Raw genomic sequence first — 25,185 nt, 5'->3', positions numbered from 1 at the left:
TGTATGTGTGTGTGTGTTTTTTTTTTTCCCCTCCTTTCTCTTTCAAAGCTAAAATTGCTCCAAGTCCCCTTCAGCTGGTGAAGTAACAGGAAAAGAAATTGTTTTTTTCCACTTTTTTGTCTTTTTTTTTTCCTCTTTTTTTGTTTTTATATGAACGGACAAAGTTTCATGGCAACAAACACGGCGGGATCCGTCGCTGGTCTGTGCACACGAGACGAGAAACCCAGTTATTTACAGCAAGACGAGGCCCCCGGGCAAGACCCGACCCCCCTCCCCTTCCCCAAAAAGGACCCTCGGACACGACGGGGACGCGGGGACACGGCCGGGCCACCCCCGCGCGACTGGTGTCTCCCTCCGAACCGGGAACGCAGAACGGGTTGGGGGGAAAGAAAAGACCAACAAAGAGGGAAACCAGAGAAATAAAATCACAGGGAAATTAAGGCATTAACAAAAATGACTTAATAAAGGCACGAATCCATCCCGGCGCCCGGAGGGGTCGGGCTGCGTCCCGGCGGAGACACGCGGGCAAGGAGGAAGCCCCGGGGGTCGCGTTCGGAGAGGGGGGAAAAGGGAGACGGGGGGAAAAGCAAAGGGCAACGTGGAAGCGCCCGGGGAAGCGGCAGGAGGGACGTGAGGACCCGACGACGACGGCAGCGAGGACCGAAGGGAGCGGGGATGCTGGTGGAACCGGAGGCTGCACAAGAGACACGACCGCAACACCGCGTGGAGCTGGAGTCCGACAGGACGTGGGTTTTTTTTTTTTTCTCCTCTTTTTAATAGAAAAAAAGAAAATATTTCTCCTCTTTTTTTTTTTTTTTTTTTTTTCCTTCTGGTTTTCCTCCCCGTTTCCTTCCGTTTTGTGTTTTTTTTGTTGTTTTTTTCTGCTTTTTTTTTTTTTTTCCTCTTTTCACCCCTCTCTCTGCCTGTGTTTCTTTTCAGGAACGGAAATAAAATTCAGCGGGTGCCGCCGAGGCCCCCGGGCGAGGGGAGCCGGGGGGATGCGGCAGGTCACAGCACCGGCTCAGCCTCCATCGGCTCCTCCGCGGCCCTGGGGACAGAGAGGATCCCCATGGGATGCGAATGCAGCTCCGTGCACGGCCCGGAGTGATGGGCATCCCCACGGGAACGCGCATGGCTCCGTGCATGGGCTGGATCAAGGAGCATCCCCATGGGAATGCGCACGGCTCCGTGCATGGGCTGGAGCAAGGAGCATCCCTACGGGAATGCGCACGGCTCCGTGCACCATCTGGAGCAAGGAGTATCCCCCCGAGAACGCGCATGGCTCCGTGCATGGGCTGGAACAAGGAGCAACCCCATGGAAAAGCGCATGGCTCTGTGCATGGGCTGGAACAAGGAGCATCCCCATGGGAATGCGCACAGCTTCATGCACCATCCAGAGGAAGGAACATCCCCACGGGAATGCAAGGGCCATGTGCAATTCCGTACATGGTCTGGAGGAAGAGGCATCCCCACGGAAGCGCATGCAGCTCCATGCACAGCCTGGCGGGATAGGAGCCCTCCTGGGAATGTGACAGCCACATGCAGCTCCATGCACAGCCCAGAGTGATGGGAATCCCCGTGGGAGCACGGGCAGCCTCATACATAGCTTGGATAAACGGGTATCCCTGCGGGAGTGTGTTCAGCTCCATGCACGGCCGAGATCCACAGGGCATCCCCTTGGGAGCGCATTCAGCTCCGTGCACAGCCCGGTGGGATGGGAACCCACATGGGAACGGGGTAGCTGCGTGCGGCTCCGTGCACAGATCGGTGGGATGGGAACCCCCATGGGACCGCGGTGGCCGCGTGTGGCTCCGTGCCCAGGTCAGTGGGACGGGAACCCCACGGGAACACGGTAGCTGCATGCAGCTTCATGCACAACCTGGTGGGATGGGAACCCCCCACGGGAACGCGGTGGCCGCGTGCGGCTCCGTGCCCAGGTCGGTGGGATGGGAGAACCCCCATGGGACCGCGGTGGTCGCGTGCGGCTCCGTGCCCAGCCCAGTGGGACGGGAGCCCCCACGGGATGGTGGTGGCCGCGTGCAGCTCCGTGCCCACGCGCGGGGCCCTACCTGGCGCCGCGGTCGCCACCGCCCCGCGCCTGCTCGGCGCCCACGGAGAGCAGGGCCATGGCGGTCACGGTCTCGGCCTCCTCCGCCTCGCCGCGCTGCGCCTCGAGCAGCGAGACGCCCACGGCCGCCGCCGAGCGCTTCAGCGAGCCCCAGTGCTTGCCTGTGTGCCAGTGCTGAGCGCGGGGACGCCCCGGGGACACCCCGGGGACACCCCGGGGACCCCCAGACCCCAGGGACGCTGGATGGGCAGCGCAGCCCCCCCCCAGGGACCCCGACGTGATCCCCCCTGGCAGGGGTGACCTGGGGACCTCCCAAGCCCTGGTGAACCCACAGGGAACCCCAAACCCCAGGGACGCTGGATGGGCAGTGCAGCCCCCTGGCAGGGGGGGATCAGTGTCCCCTGCACGTCCCCTCCTGGCAGGGGTGACCCAGGGACACCCCCAAACCCAGGGGAGCCCCCCAAGCCCCAGGGACCCCCCAACTCAGGATACCTCCATGGGTGCCCCTCAGCAGAAACAGTCCTGAAAGCCCCCTGGATCCCCCAAACTCGATAACCTGCCCTTGGTGTCCCCCTCCCGTGGCAGGGACAGACCCCAGCAGGGCAGCGCGTCCCCCGGCCACGGCCACTCACTCTGGATCTCAATGACCTTCTCCAGCGTGGCCACCGCGTTGACATTGGGCTTCTGCTGCAGCAGCGACGCGTCCAGGGGCTCCAGCTGCCAGCGAGGGGACAGGAGGGGACACAACCGGAGCCATCAGAGCCGGAGGACAGCGCCAAGACCCACCAAACCCCCATGCGCTGAAGACGGCCGCAGGGGAACGGAGGCCGGGAGCAGGGTGCCCGCTGGGGACAGGGGACACGGGGGCCGTCCCGGCGGGATGGCCCTACCTCGAGGCCGAGCAGCGCGGACACGCAGGCCTCCGAGGCGTCGCAGATGGCCGTCAGGTCGTGTCCCCCCTCCAGGGCCAGCACCACGCGCCCGCCCGCCAGCTTCATCAGCTGCTTGGTCAAGTGGCCGAAACCTGGGCGAGACGGGGGCCTCGGTGACAAGCGACTCGGCGCGGCTGGACAACCCCCCCGGCCACCCTCCGGGACGCGTCCCCCACTCACATTTGGCGGTGACAGAGTAGCCGCCGAGGGGGGACAGGTGGCCCTCGACGGCATCGAAGCCGGCGGACACGAGCACCACGTCGGGCGAGAACTCGTTGGCGATGGGCATCACCACGGTCCTGGGGACAGCGCGTCAGGGCGGCCGGCGGCGCCGCGGGGCGACGCGCGGGGACCCCGCCGGGCCCTACCTGAAGGCGGTGAGATACTCGACGTCGCCGATGGGGGGGTCCACGCCGCCCGTCCAGGCGATGTTGATGTTGTAGCCCACTCCCATGCCGCTGCCGACCTGCGCAGAGCCGCGCGTGAGCCCCCCGGACGCCTGGGCCCGCCGCCGCCGGGGCCGCCCCGCGCTCACCTCCTCGGGCGCCCCGCTGCCCGGGAAGAAGTTGCCGTTGTCGTAGCGGTGCAGGGAGATGTAGAGCACGTGCGGGTCGCTGTAGAAGGCCTGCTGGGTGCCGTTGCCGTGGTGGATGTCCTGGCGGGGCGAGGAGCGCCGTGAGCACCGCGTCCCCGCGCTGTCCCCCGCGCTGTCCCCACGTCCCTTACCCAGTCCACGATGAGGATGCGGCCCACGCTGAGCTTCTGCTGCAGCAGCTTGGCCGAGATGGCCACCGAGTTGAAGAAGCAGAAGCCCCTGGTGAGAGGAGGTAGCAGGACGGGGGATGAGACCCAGCAGGCAGGGCCGGGTGTCCCCCCCGCCAGGCCAGCGCCAGCCCCGGCAGGACACCGGGGCTCCTGCCACTCACATGGCCGTGGACTCCTCGGCGTGGTGGCCCGGGGGCCTGATGACAGCGAAGCCGTTCTGCAAGGACAGAGGGTCACGTGTGGGAAGCGCGCACATGAGCGTGCACATCTTGCACACCCAGGAACACACGCACAAGAGCAGCGTGCACGCACACGAGCATGCAAGACCATCACGTGCACCCATGGAAGCGTGCAGAAAGTGCACATGAGCACGCACATTGTGTGCATCCAGGAACACATGCACAAGAGCAGCGTGCACGCACACGAGCGTGCAGGATCACCACGTGCACCCAGAGAGGCGTGCACAAGAGCACACATGAGCGTGCACACCATGCACACCCAGGAACGCATGCACAAGAGCAGTGTGCACACATGAGCATACATGACCATCACGTGCACCCATGGAAGCATGCAGAAAGTGCACATGAGCACGTACATCATGCACACCCAGGAACACATGCACAAGAGCAGTGTGCACGCACACGAGCGTGCAGGACCACCACGTGCACCCAGGGAAGCGTGCACGAGAGGCGCGGGGACACACACGAGCGTGCACAGGGGCCCGCAGGGATGCGTGCACAAGCGCCATGCACACACGCACAGGCGTGCACAAGCAGCAGCGTGCACAGGGCAGCGCAGGGTGCACGCAGGCTGCAGGGAAGGACGCGCGCTCGCGCCAGCTCCCCGCGGCCGCACGCTCACCTTGATCTCGCCGGCGGCCACCTTGAAGGCCAGCTCCACCAGGCAGCCCACGGCCATGCGCACGGCGCTCGACGAGTGCATCTCGTTCCACACCGTGTCGCTGTCCACCTGCCCGGGGACAGCGCGTGGCGGGGACATCAGAGGGACCCGGTCCATCCTGACGGCCCCTCACGGCCACCGCCACTGCCACTCACCCCGATGCCCCCGCACGGCAGCACCGCGTACGTCTTCTGGCTGATGGGACCTGTGGGGGCAGAGCACGCGGTGACACGGGGCACACGCTGTCCCCAAGAGGGAGGAGGGTCCACAGGGGGACCTTGGCACCCGGGCACCTACCCAGGAGCTTCTTGCTGTCGAGTTTCTGCCGGTTGAGCGGGCTGGTGCCGTAGAGCAGCGCGTGATGCTCCGAATGCACCGTCTGGATCTCCTCCAGCGTCGCCTTGCGGCCCCGGATGCGCTGGGACGGGGGGGACACGGGCAGAGTGAGGGGACCCCCCGCGCCGCGCAGAGCCCCGGTGCACCGGGCGCTGCCGCCCTCACCTCGCACTGGCCCAGCAGCCCCGTCTCCTGCAGCCGGGACCAGATGCTCTGGATGCGGCCGGCGTGCTCGGGGTGCACCGTGGTGTTGCCGCACGCGCACTGGTGCTTCAGCATGAACGTGTCGTAGACGACGCCTGCGCGGGCGGATGACACCTGGGCCGGGGTCCTCGGGGTCCCCCCACCCAAGGGACGGGGCAGCTTCTGCGCACGGAGGGCCCTGGGGGACGTGGGCACCTCTCGGTCCACTTTGGATGGGGCAGCCTGAGGGACTGGGGGCCCCAGGGCACCCCATGGGACAGGGACGCACCATGGGGCATGGGCATCCCTATGGGACAAGGAGGTCCCCAGGGCGCCCAAGGGATGGGGCACCCCATGGGACAGGGACATGTCATGAGGCATGGGCATCCCTATGGGACAAGGAGGTCCCCAGGGCGCCCAAGGGATGGGGCACCCCATGGGACAGGGACATGTCATGAGGCATGGGCATCCCTATGGGACAAGGAGGTCCCCAGGGCACCCAAGGGATGGGGCACCCTATGGGACAGGGACATGTCATGAGCCATGGACATCCCTATGGGACAAGGGTATCTATGGGACAAGGAGGTCCCCAGGGCACCCAAGGGATGGAAGACCCTACGGGACATGGGCACCTCAGGACAGCGGCACCCCCAAGGGACAGGGGCACCTCATGGGACAGGGACGTCTCCAGGACACCCAAGGGATGGGGCACCCAATGGGACACAGGCACCCCTGGTCCCACCAAAGGATGGGGCACCCTGCAGGAGAGCAGCACCCCCTGGCACAGGGACACCCATGGGACAGGGAGGCCCCCAGACTACCCAGAGGATGAGGCACCCTCAGGACTGGGACATTCCATGGGACAGGGACACCCTTGTGACACCAGGGTGCCCGATGGGACAGGGCCACCCCCAGGCCACCCAAGGGATGGGGCACCCCATAGGACAGGGCCACCTCACAGGCATCCCCCCAGGGCCACCACAACGTGGGGCACCCTGAGGCCAACCAAGGGCTCTTGGTGCCCCACGGCACAGGGCCACCCTTGGGGCCACCAGGGACAGGACAGCCCAGGGGAGCAGGAGGTACCTGTAGTGAAAAGGTGCTTTGGGGGGGCCTCGGGCGCAGGGGGCTTGAGGCCGGTGCTGGCAGGGGACGACTGAGTGCGACCGAGCGCCGCGTGCGGCAGCGTCAGCAGCCCCAGGGGCGCTGCCGGGTAGAGCTGCAGCGGCTGCAGCGGCTCCGCAAACACCTGCAGGGGGGACGACTGAGGGCAGCGCGTGCGACGCGCGCAGGCCCCGTGCAACACGTGTGCATGCACCACGTGTGGCGCGCATGAGCCCCGTGCAGTATCCGGGCAGCGTGTGCAATGCACACGGGTCACGTGCAACGCGCGTGCACAATGGGCAATGTGTGCATTGTGCATGCGTGCTCCATGTGCAGCGTGCATAAACCCCGTGCAAGGTGCATGCACATGCAGTGCACACGGGTGCCGGGAAACGTGTGCGCAGACCATGTGCAATGCACACAAGTCACGGGCAAGACACATGCACACACACACATGCACCGTGTGCATCACACACGCAGACACCATATGCATGAGCCACGTGCGACAAACACGAGCCATGTGCAACGCGTGCGCACACCCCGTGCAACGCACGGGCCACATGCAACACATGTGCATGCACTATGTGCAATGCACACGCACCATGTGCACACACCGCATCCAACAAGCCATGCGTGCACAGGCATGCACGATGCACACACACCACACGCACCGTGCATGCACGTGCCACGCGTGCCACCGCCACGCAGGGCGTCCCGCACACCCGACACCCAGCGTGCGGGACAGGGCACACGCAGCCCGGCCGGTCCCCGTCCTCATCCCCGGTGGCGGCAGCGGGGAGGGGGGGGCGGCCACGTCCGTGGCGGCTGCGGGGATGAGTCACGGCGGGGGCCGGGGCGGGCGGGGGGCCGGCGCGGGGGCGGCGGAGCCGCGGGGCCGGCGTGGGGGCGGGATGAGTCACGGCCCCTCCGAGTCACCGTCATCGCTGCGGCAGCGCGCGGGGGGGACAGGGGGGCCGCCCGGATGGGCCAGCGCCAGGCAGGACCCGCGCGGGCAAGAGAGCCCCGTGCAAGAGGGCCCCGTGTGTGCAAAGGTGGCGCAGGGGACAGTTCTGCTGCAGTGACAGCGGGGCCACGGCGGTGCCTCTCCCCCCCCTTTGGCCACCTCCAGAACCGAGGGTCCCCGCAGGACCTACCTGCTTGTAGGTGACACCCAGCTCGGTGACATCAGGGCTGCCGGCGGCCTCGGCTTCGTCCCCGCTGTCACCCAGCTCGTCGCAGGGCGCCCCGCAGCCCTCGGTCTCCTGCAGCGGCTCCGGGGGGTCCCCGGCGTCCGGCGAGGCCAGGCCCGGGCTGGGTCCCGGGGGGGCCCCGGCGTCCGGCGCCGGCTCCTGCTGCTCCGTCAGCTCCTCCTCGGTCTCCTCGGGGTGGGTGCTGGGCTGCCGCGCCAGCTCCCCCGGCTTGCACAGGAGCTGGGGCACGGTCGGCCTTGCTCAGAGAGCCACCGAGCCCCACGGCCGGCCCCTGCCCACCCCACGGCTGCCCCTTGCCCCACGGCTGCCCCCCAGCCAGTCTCTGTCCTGCACTCGCCCCATGGTGGTCCCTGGTCCTGCCCCTTTCAACCCAGTGACATATCACCTCTTGGTGTGACACACCAGCCCCATGGCTGTCTCATGGCCACCCCATACCCCCTCCTGCTCAAGGGTCACCCCATGGCCACCCAATTCTACAGCCACCCCATGCCAGCCCCTGCCCTGTAGTCACTCCACAGCCACCTTGTCCCATGCCCAACCCCGTACTCATCCTTGCACTGCAGTCACTCCACGGCCACCCCATCCCATGGCCACCCCGTGCCAACCCCTGTCCCGCAATCACCCCGCAGCCGTCCCATGCCGCGGCCACCCGCCGCGTGCCCACCTTGCCCAGCTGTCCCTGCTGCTGCTTCTCGAGCAGATGGTGCTGCAGGGCGCCGGGGGGCAGCGCCTGGGGGCTCTGGGGCAGCGGCGACGACTGCGTGCGGCTCAGGGGCCGGTGGCGCGGCAGCTTGCCCACGGCCCGCGCGCCGCCCGCGCGCTCCCCCGTCACCAGCGGCGACTGCCCGTGCAGGGGCACTGCGGAGGCAGCGCCGTGAGCGCGGCCGCCCCGGACGCCGGGGCCCGCTCCGGCGGCGGGAGGGGACGGCGGGGCGCGGGGGGCACTCACCGGCGATGAGGGTGCTCTGCTGGCGCGCTTGCTCCAGCAGCAGCACGTGCTGCAGCAGGGACGCGGGGCCGGGCCCCGGCGCGTCCCCCTCCAGGGCCACCCCCAGCAGGCAGCCCGGGATGGACGAGGTGCTCAGGAACTTGCCGGTGAGCGCGGCGCCGGGGCGCAGCGCGGCCACCGCCGGGCGCTCCGCCTCCGACGGCACCGTGGGGGACGCCTGCGGCACGGGGGGCGGCTGTGAGACCCCGTGGGGTGTCCCCGTACTCCGAGGGTGTCACCTGGTGTCCTCGGGACACTCCCGGTGTGGCACAGGGGCCGCACGCCAGGGAATACAGGTTGCCGTGCCAGCCCCAGGGACACCGGGTGCCATCTCTGCTGGGTGCAGGGTCCCCACGCCAAGTCCATGGGAATCCGGGTCCCCGTGCCACCCACAGGAGACACCACCCGGTCCCCATGCCATCTCCATGGAGGGCAGGGTCCCCATGCCACCCCCAGGGACACCAGGTCCCTGTGCCACCTTTGTTGGGTGCAGGGTCCCCATGTCACCCCCAGGAGACACCACCTGCAGTGCTGGGTCCCCAGTGCAGCCCCATGGCATCAGCGGTCCCCATGTCACCCCCATGTGATACCAGGTCCCCACAGAACCCCCATGGGGAGGTGGGTCCCCAATTCAGCCCCACAGGCCCCGAGGCCCCCACGGGCAAAGAGGCCTCAGGTGACCGTGTAGAACACCGTGCCCCCGCGCCACCCCCCCGGTGGCCACACTCACGTTGAGGTGGGAGTTGGTCACGGTGACGGTGGCCTGCAGCCCCAGGGAGATGTTGGGCAGGGACGGGGACGTGTAGAGGCTGAGCTGGCTGGCGCCGTCCAGCGTGAGGACTCGGTGCTGGGGCAGGAGCTGCTGCAGGGCCAGGAGGAGCATTGGGGTGGGGGGGGGGACAGCGCGGACCCCCCCCGGCAGCGCCGCAGTCCCGGTGCCCCCCCTCCCCGCGGCGGTGCCGGCTGATTGGGATGCGAGGCAGCGGCGGCTCTGCGGCACCGGAGCCGCTCAAGGTGACACCGGCGCGCGCGGCCGATGGCACCGCGAGCGGGCAGCGCACACCCCGCGCGCCCAGGGGACCGAGCGGCCACGCTGCGTGCAGGCTGCAAGCGTGCACGTGGGCTCCGTGCATGCTGCAAGCGTGCAAACGGTGAGCGTGTGCATGCACGGTGCGTGCAAGCTGTGAACATGCACACACGGGCTCCATACAAGCTCTAAGCATGCACAAATGCACCCCACGCAAGCTGTAAGCATGCATGGTGCGTGCAAGCTGTGAACATGCACACACGGGCTCCATGCAAGCTCTAAGCACGCACAAATGCACCCCATACAAGCTGTAAGCGTGCATGGTCCATGCAAACTGTGAACATGCACACACGGGCTCCGTGCAAGCTCTAAGCATGCACAAATGCACCCTATGCAAGCTCTAAGTGTGCACGGTCCATGCAAATGGTGAGCCTGCACATGCAGCATGTGCAAGCTGTGAACATGCACACACGGGCTCCGTGCAAGCTCTAAGCATGCACAAATGCAGCCCATGCAAGCTGTAAGCGTGCATGGTCCATGCAAACTGTGAACATGCACACACGGGCTCCGTGCAAGCTCTAAGCATGCACAAATGCACCCCGTGCAAGCTGTAAGCCTGCACGGTCCATGCAAACTGTGAACATGCACACACGGGCTCCATGCAAGCTCTAAGCACGCACAAATGCAGCCCATGCAAGCTGTAAGCATGCATGGTCCATGCAAACTGTGAACATGCACACACGGGCTCCGTGCAAGCTCTAAGCACGCACAAATGCACCCTATGCACGCTGTAAGCATGCATGGTCCATGCAAACCGTGAACATGCACATGCAGCATGTACAAGCTGTAAACATACACACATGGGCTCTATGCAAGCTGTTAGCGTTCACAGTCCATGCAAGTTGCAAGCATGTGCACACGCTCTGCACGCAAGCTGTAAGCATGCACGATGCATGCAAGCTGCAAGCACGCACGTGCACGGTGCGTGCAAACGGCGAGCATGCACAAATGCACCCCATGCAAGGCACAAGCATGCTCCATCCGAGCAAGCTGCAGGCATGCCCACGTGTGCCCCACGCAAGCTATAAGCACGCACAGCCCGTGCAAGCTGCCAGCGCACCCCTGCACCCTGCGACGCGCCGCCCCGCGACGCGCGGCCCTGACAGAGCGCGCGGGTCCCCACCTCGGCATGGATGTTGGGGACGGAGCCGGTGAAGCCGTTCTCGGCGATGGCGCTGTTGGAGCTGTTGGGCGAGCTGGGCCCGGAGCCCGGCGCGCTGTTGCACACCGAGGACACTGCGGGACACGCGGGTGTCACGGGCGGGCCCCGCTCCCCGGCGCGGCGCGCGCGGCGCCGCTCACCTGTGATCTCGATGGCGCGCTTCTTGAAGGTGCTGATGACGGTGCCGTCCTTCCTCCGCAGCAGGGGACTGCTCCGGCGCTCGGCCACCTTCTGTTTTAACCGCGAGCGCACTTTCAGGTTGGGTTCGGAGGCTGCGGGCACCGGGAGGGCACGAGAAGCGGCGTTAGCCCCGGCGCGGGCCCCGGGGCCCCCGCGGGCTGAGCCCTGCGCAACTCGTCTCACCCACCGGTCTTGCGCAGCGGGAAGTCGTCCCTGCTGTCGTAGGTGCCGAGGACGGGGAGCTTGTAGGACGGCGGCGTCCCCGGGCTGCCGCTCTGGGGAGGGGAACTCTGGTCCAACGAGGTATGGTGAGCCCTGCGGGCGACGGCGTTAGCGAGCCTGCCCGGACGCCTGGGCCCCTCGCTGGTTTTTTTGCGGGGAGGGGGGGGACTCACCAACATTTGGGGTGCTGGGGGAGGGAATGGTTGAGGGTGCCGGCGGGCAGCTCCTTCGTCTTGCTCAGCAGGAACTCCTGGAGCTTCAGCTTCACCTCGGTGCTGGCGATGGCGCCTGGGGGCAGCAGGGAGCGGGGCTGGGACACGGCGGGACGCACCGGTCCCCATGGCCACCCCCTAAATCTAGCTCCCCCCCCAAACCCACACGCGGCCCCGGCCCTGGGCCCTCTACCCCCTGGTCCCGCATCCAGCCCCTGGATCCCCTTTCCGCCTCGCCTCACTCCTGTATCTGCCCCCAGACCCTATATAACCCCAGATGTGCATCCTATATCCCGCTACATCCCCCTCCCAGCCTCCTTATCCCCCCAGCGCCCCTGGACCCTGTGTCACCCTGGGCTCCCATCCGCCCCCAGTGTCCCCAGCCCCACGTGCACCCCCCGGGCCCGCTCCCTCTCTCTGACCCCCTTCCCACTCCTCTATCTGCCCCAGACCCTACATAACCCCAGACCCTACATAACCCCAGACCCTACATAACTCCAGATGTGCATCCCCAGCCCCTGCATCCCGCTGCGATCACATCCACCCCAGCCCCTGGATCCCCCATCTGATCATCCCTCTCCTATATCTGCCCCCAGACCCTATATAACCCCAGACGCGCATCCTTCCCCCCAGCCCCCTTATCCCCCCGCAGCGTCCCTGGACCCAGTGTCACCCTGTGCTCCCATCCTCCCCCAGTGTCCCCAGCCCCACGTGCCCCCCCCGGCCCCGCTCACTCTCGCGGCTCTTGTCCTTGGTGCGCAGGGCATGGAGCTGCTCCAGGCGCTGCTGCTCCAGGGCCTCCTGCCGCTCGCGCTGCCGCTGCTGCTCCAGCTCCTGCTGCCGCCGGGCAGCCAGCGCTTCCTGCTGCTGCTGCGGGGACGGGGCGGCAGCTCCAGCCCCCCGCGCCCCCAGGGACCCCGACACCCCCGGCTACGGGACACCCCAGCGCTCCAAACCCGCCCGGGGCCCCCATCGCCCTGGGGGATACGATATTCCAGGGCTCCATCTCCCCCAGTCCCTCCCCAGGGCTCCAGCACCCTGGATAAGCGGCACCCCAAGATGAACATGCCCCATGGCTCCATCACCCCCAGGATAACGATTTCCAATGGCTCCTTCTCCCTCAATCCCTCCCCAGGGCTCCATCACCCTGGGATGAGCAACACCCCAGGCCCCCCATCACCCGCAATCCCTCCCCAGGGCTCCATCATCCTGGCATGAACATGCCCCATGGCTCCATCACCCCCCAGGATAATGATTTCCAATGGCTCCTTCTCCCCCAATCCCTCCCCATGGCTCCATCACCCTTGGATAAGGGATGCTCCATCGGTCCATCACCCCAGGATGAATATGTCCCCATCATCCCAAAATAAGTGACACCCCAGGGCTCCATCACTCCCTATCCATCCCCAGGGCTCTATCGCCCCGGAATATGTGACATCCCCGGGCTCTATCAGCGCAGTATGAACTTGCCCATGGCTCCATCCCGCTGGGACAGGGACACCCCAGGGCCCCTTCCCGCTGGGACAGGGACACCCCAGGGCCTCGCACGGTGCCCACCTTGAGGTGCTTCTGGAGCTGCACCTCGTGCTGGCGCGTGAGGTGCTCGTGCTGCTTCTGGAACTCGGCGAAGAGCAGCTGCTTCTGGAGCTGCTGCTGCTGCTTGAGCGCCAGGAGCTCGCGCTGCAGCTGCCGCTCGCGCGCCGCCGCCTCCAGCCCCGGCGCCCGCCGCTCGCCGCCCGCCTCCGCCGGCCCCTCCGGCCCTGCGGCACGGCCCCGTCAGCCCGGACGCCTGGGCCCCTCGGACGCCTGGGCCCCCCGTGCTGCTGGGTTGCTCCGGACGGCTCTAAGGGGCCCAGGAGCCCCCAGGCAGCTGCCCGTCTCCCCCCGCCCCAGCATTACCTTGTGTCCCCCCCATCCAGGACACCGCAGCCCATAGTGACCCCGGAGCTACCCCAATCCAAAATACAGACCGGGGGGAGGAGGGGGGAGATGGACGGACACAGCTCAGTGCCCCCCATCCACCCCCTTTTGTGGGCGCAGGCAGCCAGGGCAGTGCCCCCCCTCGCCGCCATCTCCCCCCGGACGCCGGGGCCCCGTGCAAACAGGAAGGCGGGGGCGGGGGGCGCGCGCCGCATGCGAATGCGCCCCGGCCCCCCCGCGGCGGGCGCTGACGCGCGCCCGGGACGGACCCGACGTCACCGTCACCGCCGAGGAGCGCGGCGAGGGCGCCCCCCCCGCCACAGCCAGCCCCCCCCAGTGCCACCAGCCCCCCTCGTGGTAACAGGGCCCCGTCCCCAGTGCCAACCGCCCCCCCCGGACCAGCCCGTCCCCTCCCCAGCGCTCATCAACACCCAGTACCAACCCCCTCCCCAGGTCCCCTTCCCCCCGGTGACAGTCCCCCCCCCGCAGCACCAACCACCCCCCCATATTAATGAACCCCCTTTCCCCAATGACCCCCCCCCCCAGGCCAAGCCGCCCCCTCCCAGTGCAAACCAGCCCCTTCCCCAACACCAACCAACACCCGGGACCACCCGGTCCCCCCAGTACCGACCCCCACCCCAGCAGCCCCCCAGGGACATTTGGGGACAGGGGAGGGCCCGGGGGGGCGGTGGCACCCGGGGGCAGCCTATAAATAGCGCGGGAGGGGCGGGGGCCGGGGCAAACATGCACTTAGGGCGCCTCAGAAGTGGCTTTGGGCTGGCAGGGCCCGCGCTTGCCACGCTGCCTGGCCCCGCGCCCGCCCGCGCCGCCGCCGCCACCGCGGCCCGGGGACCCTCGGCCCGGGAGGGGACGGGGGGACCCGCGCGGGAGCCGCCGCGGTGCCGGGACGGGCAAGTCCCCGGCAAGGAGCGCCGGGACCCCGCGCGCAGCCGTGCAAGGAGAGCTGGGCGCGCTGTGCACGCTCGTGCACGCTTGCACGCGCTTGTGCAAGGAGAGGGAGCTGCCCCACGCAAGGAGAGTCCCCTCTGCCGTGGACTCACACATGTCCCCAACCCAGGGTGCCGGTGTCACCCGCACGGCCCCAGCATCTCCCCAGTTGCCCCTTAAGAAAATCACAGCTTGCGACTCGGGGGCTGCACCCTAATGGGGGCCCCGCAGCTCCGGGTGCCCTCCAGAAGGGACAGCGCTGCCACCAACACCTGTGCCACCATCCCCAGGGACGGGCACCCGCTTCACCCCCCACGTCGCTCCCGCCTGGCACCGGGCTCCGCGCAACCACGTGCGCGGCCCCGACCGGCACCAAAACCAGCCCCAACGGGAGCAAAGGCAGCCCGGGGACCCCCCCCTTCACCGCGTGGAGCTGCGGACGCACCGGGACCCCCATCCCGGAGCAGCCCCGCGGGCGCCCGCTCCGCAGCGGGATTACGGCCGCGGGCGCCGGCACCGCCTGGCAGAGATAAGCGGCTCAGGGAGCCGGGCTAAAAATACCCGCCGGGTATTCTTAGCGCTGGCAGCCGGCGCGAGCGCCCGCGGCGCTCCGGCACCGCGTCCCCGTCCCGCACGGGACCCCGCGGGGACCGCCGAGCGCCACCGTCCCGCTGCAAACGCCCGGGACGCTGTCCCGCCGGGTCCCTTCCGACGGCACCCGGAGCCGCAGGGACGCCCCGTCGGGCAGGGCCGGGGGACACCCGCGTCCCCACTGCAGCGTCCCCGGCCTCGTCACTCACCTGCGGCGGGGAGCGCGGCGCGGAGCTGCGCGCGGGACAGGAGCTCCAGGGCGGGCTCGCGGGCGGCCGCGCCGTCTGCGGGGAAAGCGCCCTCCGTCTCGTATATGGTCTGCAGCATGGCGGGCAGCGCGGGCGCCCGCGGCATGCCCGGCGTGCGAGCGTGCGAGCCCGCGGGGACGCGCGTGCCGCGCTGGGCGCCCCGGCAGGCGCCGAGTGCCCGGGGCGCCTGCAAATAGCCGGAGCACGGGAGGAGCCAGCTATAAATAGGGCACTGTGCTAGGGGAGCCGGGCCCGGCGCCCCGGGGACGCGCGCGCCGCCGCCGCCGCGATGCCACCGGCAGCCACCGGCAAGGGGACGCGGCCGGGGGCGACGGGGACGCGGCAAAACGCGCCCCCAAAATACAGCCGCGTTGCAAAAAATGAAAAATAAAGGGAAATGGCAGCGCTCTTCGCTCCTGAGGTCACTGACGTTTGGGGTTGCACCCACCGCAAAGGGGTCCCCAACGCCCTGCAGGGCTAAAACCACCAGGACCCCTCCCAGATACCCCCAGCCCCTAAAAATCCCCCTCCAATCACTCCTAGCCCTCCTCCCTGCCCCACGGGAGACCCTAATTGCTCAGGACGTTAATCCGCATCAGCGCGGCCTGGAATAAAATCCGGGTTACGCCAAGGGGGATTAACCCCCTGTCCACGGAAAACGGAGCTCAGCAACAGTCCTGTCCCCCCCCCCGAACCGGGAACTGGGACCCCCCCCTCAAATCCCGCTGCGGGCGCCCCGCCGCCCTGGGGATGCAGGGAACGGAGCGCAGCGCCGGGAGCCGCTTCCCGCCGGATCGGCGACGGGAACCGGCTCGGCCGGGGCAGCGCCGCGGCTCGCGCTGCAGAGGGGGGACAACGCGGGGACAAGGTCCCCCCCGAGCGTCCCGCCACCGTCCCCGCAGGGCCCGCGCGCCCCCCCCTCATCCGCAGCCACGTTTATTTTCCCGCGCGCTAATCCCAGCCCGGCCTTTTAATAGCCGGGATATTTATGGGCCGGCAGCTCCCCCCCCCGCCGTGGCCCCCTGCCCGCTGGGGCGCTTTGGGGCTTGACGTCAGCGCAGCTATTCCTGGCGCTGCCACCGGGCACGAGGCCACGGGGACGGGCCCCGCCGCGGCCACCGACCCCCCGGGGCCCATGGGGGGGGTGAGACCCCCCCCAAAAAAATTTGAAAATAGGGGAGGACAAGGGGCTGCCGGGAGTCGCAGGGACCCCCTGGAGCAGGCTGAGACCTGCCCAGCTCATCACGGGTGCCAAAAGGAGCGGGGCCGTCAGCAGCTCTGGGGGCAAAGGCGGGGGGCTGGAGGGTGCCGGGGGGCGCCCCGTGTTGCTGCCATCCGGCACCGGGCTCATTCCAGGGGGGAATTTGGGAGCGTGGAGCCAGCGTGGATGCAGGGGGCTGCACACGTGGAGCATCACCAGTGCGGCGAGCGTGCACGGCCTCTGCACCCGTGCGGGGGAACTGCCGCCCCGGGGGGGCCCCCGCACATGCAGGGACCCCCCCACAGCGGGGGCATCCGCGGTGCAGCACCCCCAGCCCCGCGCTGCAGCGGGGCCGGTGTCACCGGTGCGACGAGCGCGCGCGGGCTCGGCGGCCTCACCTGCGTCGCTGGGGGAGCTCATGGCGCCGCTGCAGGCGGAGGGGCCCAGGCGTCCGGTGGTGGGGGGGAGGTCCGGGGGAGCCACGGGCGCTCAGCGCCGCCCGGGCCGCTCACGCATTCCCCGAGGAGCCCTGCGGGAAGCAACGGAGGGAGCGCGTCCCACATCCCGCGTCCTGCATCCTGGAGACATCCCGGCTGCCTGTGCATGCCGGGGGGGGCGCACAGGGATCCGCCATGCCCCCCCCACACCCAATGCACCCAGGGGGACCCCTGTTGGGGGGACCCCCCCGCAGGATCAGCGCGTGGGGGGGGGGGCACAACCGGTACGAGCCCCCCCCCCACTTGCAAGCGGCCCCGCTGCGGCCCCCCCCCCCCCGCCGGGCCTTAGCGCGGCGCAGAGGCCCCGCGGATGCGCGCCCCCCCCCCCCGCCGCCCCGCATTGCACAACGAGCCCCCCCCCGGTGCACGGGGGCCCCCCCGCCGCATTGCGCGGGGCCCGCGCTGCATTGCACGACGCCCCCCCCCGCCATGCACGGGCCCCCCCGCCGTGCACGGCGCAACCCGCCGCCCCCCCCGCCCCGCCACATCGCGCGGGCCCCGCGCCGCCCCGCGCTGCACAACGCGCCCCCCCCCCCCCCGCCGCCTTGCACCGCACCCCCCCGCGGCGCGGCCCCCGTTGCACGGGGCACCCCCCGGTGCACCGACCCCCACTCCCGCGCACGCACGGCGGCCGGTGCCCCCCCCCCCCGCCGCCCCGGTGCCGTTACCTGCGCTGCGGGCGCTACCGGGGCCCCGCGCGCCGCCCCGCGCGCGCCCCGCCCGCCCCGCGCGCGCCCCGCCGCGCCTCCATCTTGGCGGCCCCGCCCGCCCCGACAACAACATTCGGTGACGTCACTCGCCGTCACGTGACGGAACCCTGTGCTAAAAATAGACTTTCTGCTCCCCCCCCCTTTGCGCCCGCCCCGTGGGCGGGGCGCTGCGGGGCCGCGGGCGCGCGCCTTAAAGGGGCCGCGGGAGCGCGCGGCGGCGGCACGCGGGTGCGCGCGCGTGCGTGGAGCGCGGGCTGGTGTGCAAGGGCGAGTGTTTGCGTGCGCGTATGCACGTGCGGGCAGTGTGCGCGCGCGCGCAGTGCAGGTTGCTGTGCAGCAGCACACGCTTGTGTGCTTGTGTGCATGCATGCATGCAGTAAGGGGTAGTGTGCAACACACGTGTGTGCAGTGCAGGTTGCTGTGCAGCGGCACACGCGTGTGTGCTTGTGTGCATGCATGTATGGAGTAAGGGGTAGTGTGCAACACACGTGTGTGTGTGCAGTGCAGGTTGCTGTGCAGCAGCACACGCTTGTGTGCTTGTGTGCATGCATGCATGCAGTAAGTGGTAGTGTGCAACACACGTGTGTGCAGTGCAGGTTGCTGTGCAGCAGCACACGTGTGTGTGCTCGTGTGTGTGAACATGCATGGAGTAAGGGGTAGTGTACAACACACGTGTGTGTGTGCAGTGCAGGTTGCTGTGCAGCAGCACACGCTTGTGTGCTTGTGTGCATGCATGCATGCAGTAAGTGGTAGTGTGCAACACACGTGTGTGCAGTGCAGGTTGCTGTGCAGCAGCACACGTGTGTGTGCTTGTGTGTGTGAACATGCATGGAGTAAGGGGTAGTGTGCAACACACGTGTGTGTGTGCAGTGCAGGTTGCTGTGCAGCAGCACACGCGTGTGTGCTTGTGTGTGTGAGCATACATTGGGTAAAGGGGTAGTGTGCAACACAAGTGTGCGTGTGCGTGTAGTGCAGGTTGCTGTGCAACAGCACACGCGTGTGTTCTTGTGTGTGTGCGCATGCATGCAGTAAGGGGTAGTGTACAACACGTGTGTGTGCAGTGCAGGTTGCTGTGTAGCAGTACATGTGTGTGTGCTTGTGTGTGCACGCATGCAGTAAGGGATAGTGTACAACACACACGTGTGTGTGTGTGTGCAGTGCAGGTTGCTCTGCAATGACTGGTGCCCATATGTGCATGCAGTAAGAAATAATGTGTGCAAGAGCACACATGTGTGTGCCTGTGTATGCATGCAGTAAGGGGTAGTGTGCAATGCATACGTGTGTGTGTGTGCATGCAGCGTAGGCAGATTGCAACAGCACGTGTGTGCGTGTGCATGCAGTAAGGGGCAGTGCGTAGTGCATATGTGCGGGCACATATGTATGTGGTGCAGGGTATCATGCAATGGGGTGTATGTGTGTGTGCATGCAGTGCAGACTGGTGTGCAATTACGTGTGTGTGCATGCCTGTGGTGGGGGGTTGGTGTGCAACAGCACACGTGTACATGCATGTACTGAAGGCTAGTGAGCAGTGGCACGCATTTGCATGTTTGCATGCAGTGTGGGCCAGCATGCAGTGTTGTGTATGCATGTGTGCACTGCAGATTGGCATACAGCAACACGCACATGTGTGTGCATGCATGCAGTGTGGGCTGGCATGCATGACAAGTCTGTGTGTGTGTATGCACACACACAGGCAGACATGTAATGACACGTGTGGGCATGCACACATTGCTGGCTAGCATGCAGCAACATGTATATGCATGCGTGTGCACCACAGACGTGCAAGCAACCACACACAGGTGCATTTGCCATAAAGCACCATACAGAGGTACCTGTGCTTGTGTGCATGCATGCACGCCGTGGGCTGACGTGCACTTGCACACATGCGGCAGTGTGTGTGTGTGCCCCAGGCCGGCACACAATGACACAATCTGAGCAAGTGTGAATTGTACACAACAGGCTAGTGTGCAATGGCACACACACAAGTGTGCATGCACAAGAACCCTCTTCCCTAAGTGCAGTGAACACAGGACAAGGATGGGACAACACACGTGTGGGAGTGTTCGACAGGCTAGTGCGGAGCTGCCTGCGTCCCATCACATCCTTGCAGGCCTGGTGTGCAATTGCACGCTCGTGGCAGCAAGGACGTGTGTCAGACTGTTCATGGGTGTTTCTGCACGCGCGGGGCAGGCTGGTGTGCAGGCGCACACGTGTGTGCCGCAGGCTGACGGTGGCGCACGGTGCGCAGCATGTGCGGCGGCCGGGGCAGCGCGGGATGAATCACGGAGCGCGCGGGTGAGGGCCCCGGCCCCGGCCGCGGATGCGGATGCGGTGAGTCACGGCGAGCGAGCGCCCCTGGGGACGGCGCGGCGCCGGGGGGGCGTGAGCACCGCTGCGCACGCACACGTGTGCACCGCTGTGTGCACGCAGGTGCGCGTGGGGCCGCCGCACACGCGGGGGGACACGTGGGCACCCCCATGCCAAGAGCACCCTGGGGACCCTGCATGGAGACCTGCATCCTGCATGGGGACCCTGCACCCTGCATGGGGTCCTGCACCCTGCATGGGAACCCTGTACCCTGCATGGGGACCTTGCACCTTGCATGTGGTCCTGCACCCTGCATGGGGACCTGTGCCCTGAATGGGGACCCTGCACCCTGCATGATGACCTGCACCCACATAGGGACCCTGCACCCTGCATGGGGACCCTGCACCCTGCATGGGGACCTTGCACCCTACATGGGGGCCCTGCACCTTGCATGGGAACCCTGTACCCTGCATGGGGACCTTGCACCCTGCATAGGCACCCTGCATGATGACCTGCACCCCACATAGGGACCCCGCACCTTGCATGGGGACCTGCACCCTGCATGGGGACCTGCGCCCTGCATGGGGACCGTGCACCCTGCATGGGGACCTGTGCCATGCATAGGGACCTTGCACCCCACATGGGGACCCTGCACAGGGACCTGCACCCTGCATAGAGACCTTGCACCTTGCATGGGGACCCTGTGTGGAGACCTGCGCCCTGCATGGGGACCCTGCCGTCTATATGGGGACCTCGCACCCTGCCTGGGGACCCTGCATGGGCACCCTGCACCTCACATGGGCATCCACCACGCTCCCTGGGGACCAAAACCCCACACAGGGCCCCTGCACCCTGACCAGGCACCCTCTACCCCTCACAGGGACTCTGCACCCCAAATAGGGACCCTGCACCCTGCCTGGGCATCCTGCTCCCACATGGGGTCCCTGCACCCTGCAGAGGAGCCTTGCACGGGGCTGCACACACTGCCCAGGGGCTCCTGCACCCCACAGGGGACTCATACATTCTGCACAGGAACCCTGCACAGGGCCACACACCCTATACGGAATTTACACACCCCACATGGACACCCTGCGCCCCATATGGGCACCCTGTGTGGGGACCTGCACCCTGTATGGGCACCCGACATCCACCCTGGGCACCCTGCATGGGGCCACACACCCCATAGGGGACTGCACTGCACGTGGCTCTGCCACCGCTGCTCATCCCCCTGCAGACGGCTGGGGCTGGATGGGACAGACGGATGGACAGGATGGGGGCTGGCAGCGGGGACGGGCAGAGGGACACATGGGTGGCTGGATGGTGGGAGAGGAGGGAGCGGGCAATGGCCCATAGGAATGGCAAAGGGATATAGGGCAGATGGATGGACAGGATGGATGGGCAAACGGACAGTAAGTTAAAGAACAGGTGGGCAAATGGAGGGACAAAGGGACAGGATGGATGGATGGGCACGATGGACGGGCAGGACAGGTAGGCGAATGGAGAGAAGGGCAAGTGGATGGGGAGGGTGGACGGACAGGAGGACAGGGCGGAGGGACAAGCGGACAGGACAGGGGGACAAGAGGCCCCGGGACGGAGAGGCGGGACGGGGACGGGGACGGGGACGGGGACGGGGCGGGCAGGACGCGCGGCCGTTGCTCCCCGCGCGCCGCCTTAAAGGGGCAGCCCCGGCCCTGCCCCCGGGGCCGCGGGTTCGCGTCCCGCCGCGGCACTTCCGCCTCCGCCCGCCGCGCGCGCGCGCGCATGGGCGGCCGCGCCGCTGCCATGGTAACGCCGGGCCGGGGGGCCGGCGGGGCGGGGGGGGGGGGGGGGGGGGGGGGGGACAGATTTGGGCCCCCCCCCCCACCATGGCGAACCCCCTGTCTGCCCCCTCCTCCAGGCCCGGCGCCTCCAGCAGCTCCTCGGGACCGACGGGGACCTCGCGGACGAGGTGAGCGCGGGGCGGGGGGACCCGCGAGCTCCCGGCGGCGCCTTCACCCCCCCGACCACGAGGAGTGTTAACGGGGGCGGCGGGGGGGGGGGGGCTGCTTTTATTGAGTTTATATTGGTTTATTTAGTTCCTGCCCCCAGGGACGCAGGACCGGGTGCTGCCCCCCCTCCCGGGACCGGGACCGCCCCCGGGACGGGACCGCCCCCCCGGGGTCGGTAATTCCCCCCGCGGCGGCTACGAGGCCCCTCTCCCCCCCGCAGGATTTCCTGTCCGCCGTGGAGGACGCCGAGAACCGCTTCGGGACCCACGTGCCCCCCGACGGCCCCGGCCGCCCCCCCGGCCCCGTCCCCGTCCCGCCGCCCCGTCCCGGCCTGCGGCCGCTCTCCGGTGGGGATGGCCGATCCGCGGGCGCCCGGGCCCCCGGCCCCCCGGTGTCCTGGGGGCCGTCGGCGGAGGACGAGGCGGACAACGCGCTGCTGCTGGCCGCCTGCATGGAGCTGGAGGTGCCCGCGGGCTGGGACTGCGCCCGGGCGCCCTGCAAGAAGCCGCGGCTGGGACAGGAGCCGGCGCCGCCGGGATGCGCCGGTGCCGGCGGGAGCGGGCGGGAGCCCCCGGATGCGGCTCCCAAGCTGGCGCTGCGGCCCAGCGCGGCCGGTGCCCCCCGCCCGGCGGCCCTAAGCGCGGGTGCCCCCCGGGCTCCCGTTCCCAATCCCGGGGCTCCGGGGCTTTTCCAAGCACACGGGTGCTCGCCGGGAGCGGCCGCGCAGCCGCCCCGCGAGGCCGCCCCGCAGACGCCCGTGGTCACCAACCACCTGGTGCAGCTGGTGGCCGCGGCCAGCAAGGTCCCCTGCGCTGTCCCCCGCGGCCCCGCGCTGCCCAAGAGGCGCCGCTTCCCGGGACCTGCCGGGATCCTGCCGCAGCAGCGGGTAAGTGCAGGGAATGGGGGAGCCGCGGCCATCCATGCTCCCGCGGTGTCAACATTCCCAAGTCCCTGTGCTCTTGGCTGGTGGAGTTGCCGGGCACAGGGTCTATCTTGGAGCTCCCCTGGATCCGGTCTTCCGCTGCGGAGCAGTGACCATAAGTGACATCTCTGTCTCCCTTCAGCACCCCGGGAGGCACCTGGAGGAGATCCTGGTTTCCACTCCCCAAACTCCGGCTCACGGGGCCTTGGCAAAGCTGCGGACCAAGGTAACCCCCTTCTCTGGTGTGAATCCCCGGTGCTCTTTGGACGGGACGTTCCCGGGGCTCCCACGCGGTGACTGCAGCTCTCATGTGCCCCGAGGACCTGCCCAGCTCCCCGCCGCCTGCGGAGGAGGATTTCGGGAAGGGCCCCTGGGTGGCCATGAAGACGGAGCTGGGGCTGGACGAGAGGGACCCCGGCTGCTTCCTGCGCACCTACAGCGTGGTCATGGTGCTGCGCAAGGTACGGGCGGCTCGGAGGGGCTCCCGGCCCCCCGGCCCGTCCCCTCGGAGGGGCTCTGGTGCCCAGCTCTCTGCTCGGCCGTGCGTGTCCCGTGGGTGGCCGGGCACATCTTTGGGGACGTTGTTGGCTTAACGGGGTCTGTGCACACAGGCAGCCTTGAAGCAGCTCCCGAAGAACAAGGTGCCCAGCATGGCCGTGATGATCAAGACGCTGACGAGGAGTAACGTTGATGCCGGCGCTGTGTTCAGGGACCCGACCGGTACGTGCGCTTTGCGGGGGGACAACGGGGAGCCCTCGCTCTGGCGCCCCGGAGCCCGCGGAGATGCAGAAACGGCCTGCGGGGACCCAGCGCCACCTGCAATCCCGTCCCCTCACCTGTCCGCGGGGCACTGGGGTGGCTGCGACGCTCCAGGCCGGTCAGCTCGGGGCCTGGGGGACACCGTGCGCCGTGTCCGGGCTCTGGGGCTCCTCCGCGCTCGCTGACGCTCCCGTTTGCCCCCGCGCGCAGGGGAGATGCAGGGCACGGTGCACCGCGTGCTGCTGGAGGAGAGGCAGAGCGACCTGCGGCCCGGCTCGGTGCTGCTCCTGAAGCAGGTTCGGGGCGCAGGGGCGGCCGGGAGGCGCCGGCGGGGGCACGGGGACCCCCGCGGACCCCGCTGTGTCCCCGTGCAGGTGGGCGTCTTCTCCCCGTCCCACCGCAACCACTACCTCAACGTGACCCCCAACAACCTGCTCAAGATCTACCCGCCCGAGAGCGAGGGCGGCTCGTCGCAGCCGGAGCAGCACGCGGTGAGGGGGGCCCCGTGGAGGTGGCCTTGGCGGGACCAGGGACCTCCTGGGGGCCCCTGCAGAAGGGACCCAAGCCAGGGACAGCAGGCTAAGGGGGAAGCTTGGGAGGACCTGCTGCGGTCCCCAATTCTGCTTGGCCTGTTGTCACAGGTCTCTGCCCGGGCTGGGTTACAGCGGGACCATCCAGCCCAGGGCGTCCCTGTCCCTGAGGACTGGGGACCATCCCGGACAAACAGCCGCAGCTCCGAGCAGGCGCCTGGAGGCTTCTCGCTGCACCCGGAGAGCTACGGGCCCAGGCGAGAAGAGCCCCCGGGAGCCACCGGCTGCGACGTGGGTGAGTTGGACCCTGCAGCATGGGCAGAAACCAAGTCGTGGGGCTTGGGCGTCCCTGGCCTCCCTCCTAAGGGCCAAGACGAGGCTCCTCTCAAGGCGTCCCCGGCGTGCAGAGTCAATTCCCCGTTCCTGCACAAGCCACGACTGACGCCCGCGTTTCACCCTCCCGCGCAGACGACCTGGACGGGCTCCTGGGCGAGCTGCCCGAGGACTTCTTCTCGGCACCGGCGCACGCCGATGCCTGCTGAGCGCGCGGAGGAGGCGGCCACTGGTGCCAAGGGCCGGGCTGAACCGCGGCCGGGCCGCTCCGGCCTCCTCTCCGCGTTCTCACTGCTGTGTCACGTCCTGAGAGCTGGACAGTCCTGGAGAACCCTGTGTGGACGCAGATTCATCACCTCCTTGTCCTGCCGCTCCTCCCCGGGCAGCCCAGCCCCTCTCTGCTCCCCAACCTGCATTAAAGGGCTATTTCTGTTTTGTGTCCTGAGCTGCCCACGTTTTGTCTCATGTGGCTGCCCTGCTGGGGGAGGCTAGTGGTGCCCATTGCCCCCAGCACAGGTGGTTTCTGATCTGCAGCGCCCCAAGTCTAGGGCAGAATTAGGGGTCCCGCACTCACCTTGCACCAAAGAACCCCTTGGGCTGGGGGCACAGGGCAAGGGCCGCTCTCCCCTGCCCTCCTTCATCCCCCTGGGACCCGGGGGCTGCACAGAGCCCAGACCTGCCCTGCCTGGTGCCCAGGAGCCCGTCCCCGCTTTGCACCCACCAAGAGGTTAACATCCCTGGCAGGGCCGAGCCAACGTGACCCTGTTTACCACAAGGGGCAGTTATTTATAGGGCTGCCCGGCTCGCACTCCTGCTTGAGCAGTCGCACGCAGGGCACGCGGGCACAGCCCTATTTATAACCGCGGGGCTGGCGCCCGGGG

General features: G+C 68.2%; 2 protein-coding genes across 2 annotated transcripts; one reads left to right on the top strand and one right to left on the bottom strand.

Moving 5' to 3' along the window:
- Nucleotides 1-920: 920 nt before the first annotated feature.
- On the bottom strand, nucleotides 921-16,709 carry HDAC5 (histone deacetylase 5). The gene is made up of 26 exons (XM_088532637.1): nucleotides 16,657-16,709; nucleotides 15,019-15,093; nucleotides 12,908-13,110; nucleotides 12,085-12,220; nucleotides 11,312-11,426; nucleotides 11,104-11,231; nucleotides 10,877-11,008; nucleotides 10,698-10,810; nucleotides 9,218-9,349; nucleotides 8,449-8,665; nucleotides 8,164-8,357; nucleotides 7,443-7,718; nucleotides 6,271-6,433; nucleotides 5,167-5,300; nucleotides 4,963-5,083; nucleotides 4,821-4,870; nucleotides 4,627-4,734; nucleotides 3,927-3,982; nucleotides 3,727-3,814; nucleotides 3,536-3,655; nucleotides 3,369-3,466; nucleotides 3,181-3,299; nucleotides 2,959-3,092; nucleotides 2,701-2,785; nucleotides 2,070-2,229; nucleotides 921-1,048 (listed from the first exon to the last, which is right to left on the bottom strand). The coding sequence occupies exons 1-26, from the start codon at nucleotides 16,676-16,678 to the stop codon at nucleotides 1,009-1,011; spliced, it is 3,219 nt and encodes a 1,072-aa protein (XP_088388763.1). The 5' UTR covers nucleotides 16,679-16,709; the 3' UTR covers nucleotides 921-1,008.
- Nucleotides 16,710-21,542: 4,833 nt separating this feature from the next.
- HROB (homologous recombination factor with OB-fold) lies at nucleotides 21,543-24,513 on the top strand. The gene is made up of 11 exons (XM_088532667.1): nucleotides 21,543-21,557; nucleotides 21,670-21,720; nucleotides 21,981-22,041; nucleotides 22,456-22,646; nucleotides 22,825-22,908; nucleotides 23,003-23,143; nucleotides 23,294-23,402; nucleotides 23,652-23,737; nucleotides 23,816-23,932; nucleotides 24,083-24,266; nucleotides 24,440-24,513. Exons 1-11 carry the CDS (start codon nucleotides 21,555-21,557, stop codon nucleotides 24,511-24,513), a joined length of 1,101 nt encoding a protein of 366 aa, XP_088388793.1. The 5' UTR covers nucleotides 21,543-21,554.
- Nucleotides 24,514-25,185: the final 672 nt, after the last annotated feature.

The sequence above is a fragment of the Tinamus guttatus genome, unplaced genomic scaffold, assembly GCF_059628265.1.
Source record: "Tinamus guttatus ecotype Peru unplaced genomic scaffold, ASM5962826v1 Tinamus_guttatus_pri_ptg000463l, whole genome shotgun sequence".
Lineage (NCBI taxonomy): Eukaryota > Metazoa > Chordata > Aves > Tinamiformes > Tinamidae > Tinamus > Tinamus guttatus.
This window is presented reverse-complemented; position numbering and strand designations above follow the sequence as displayed.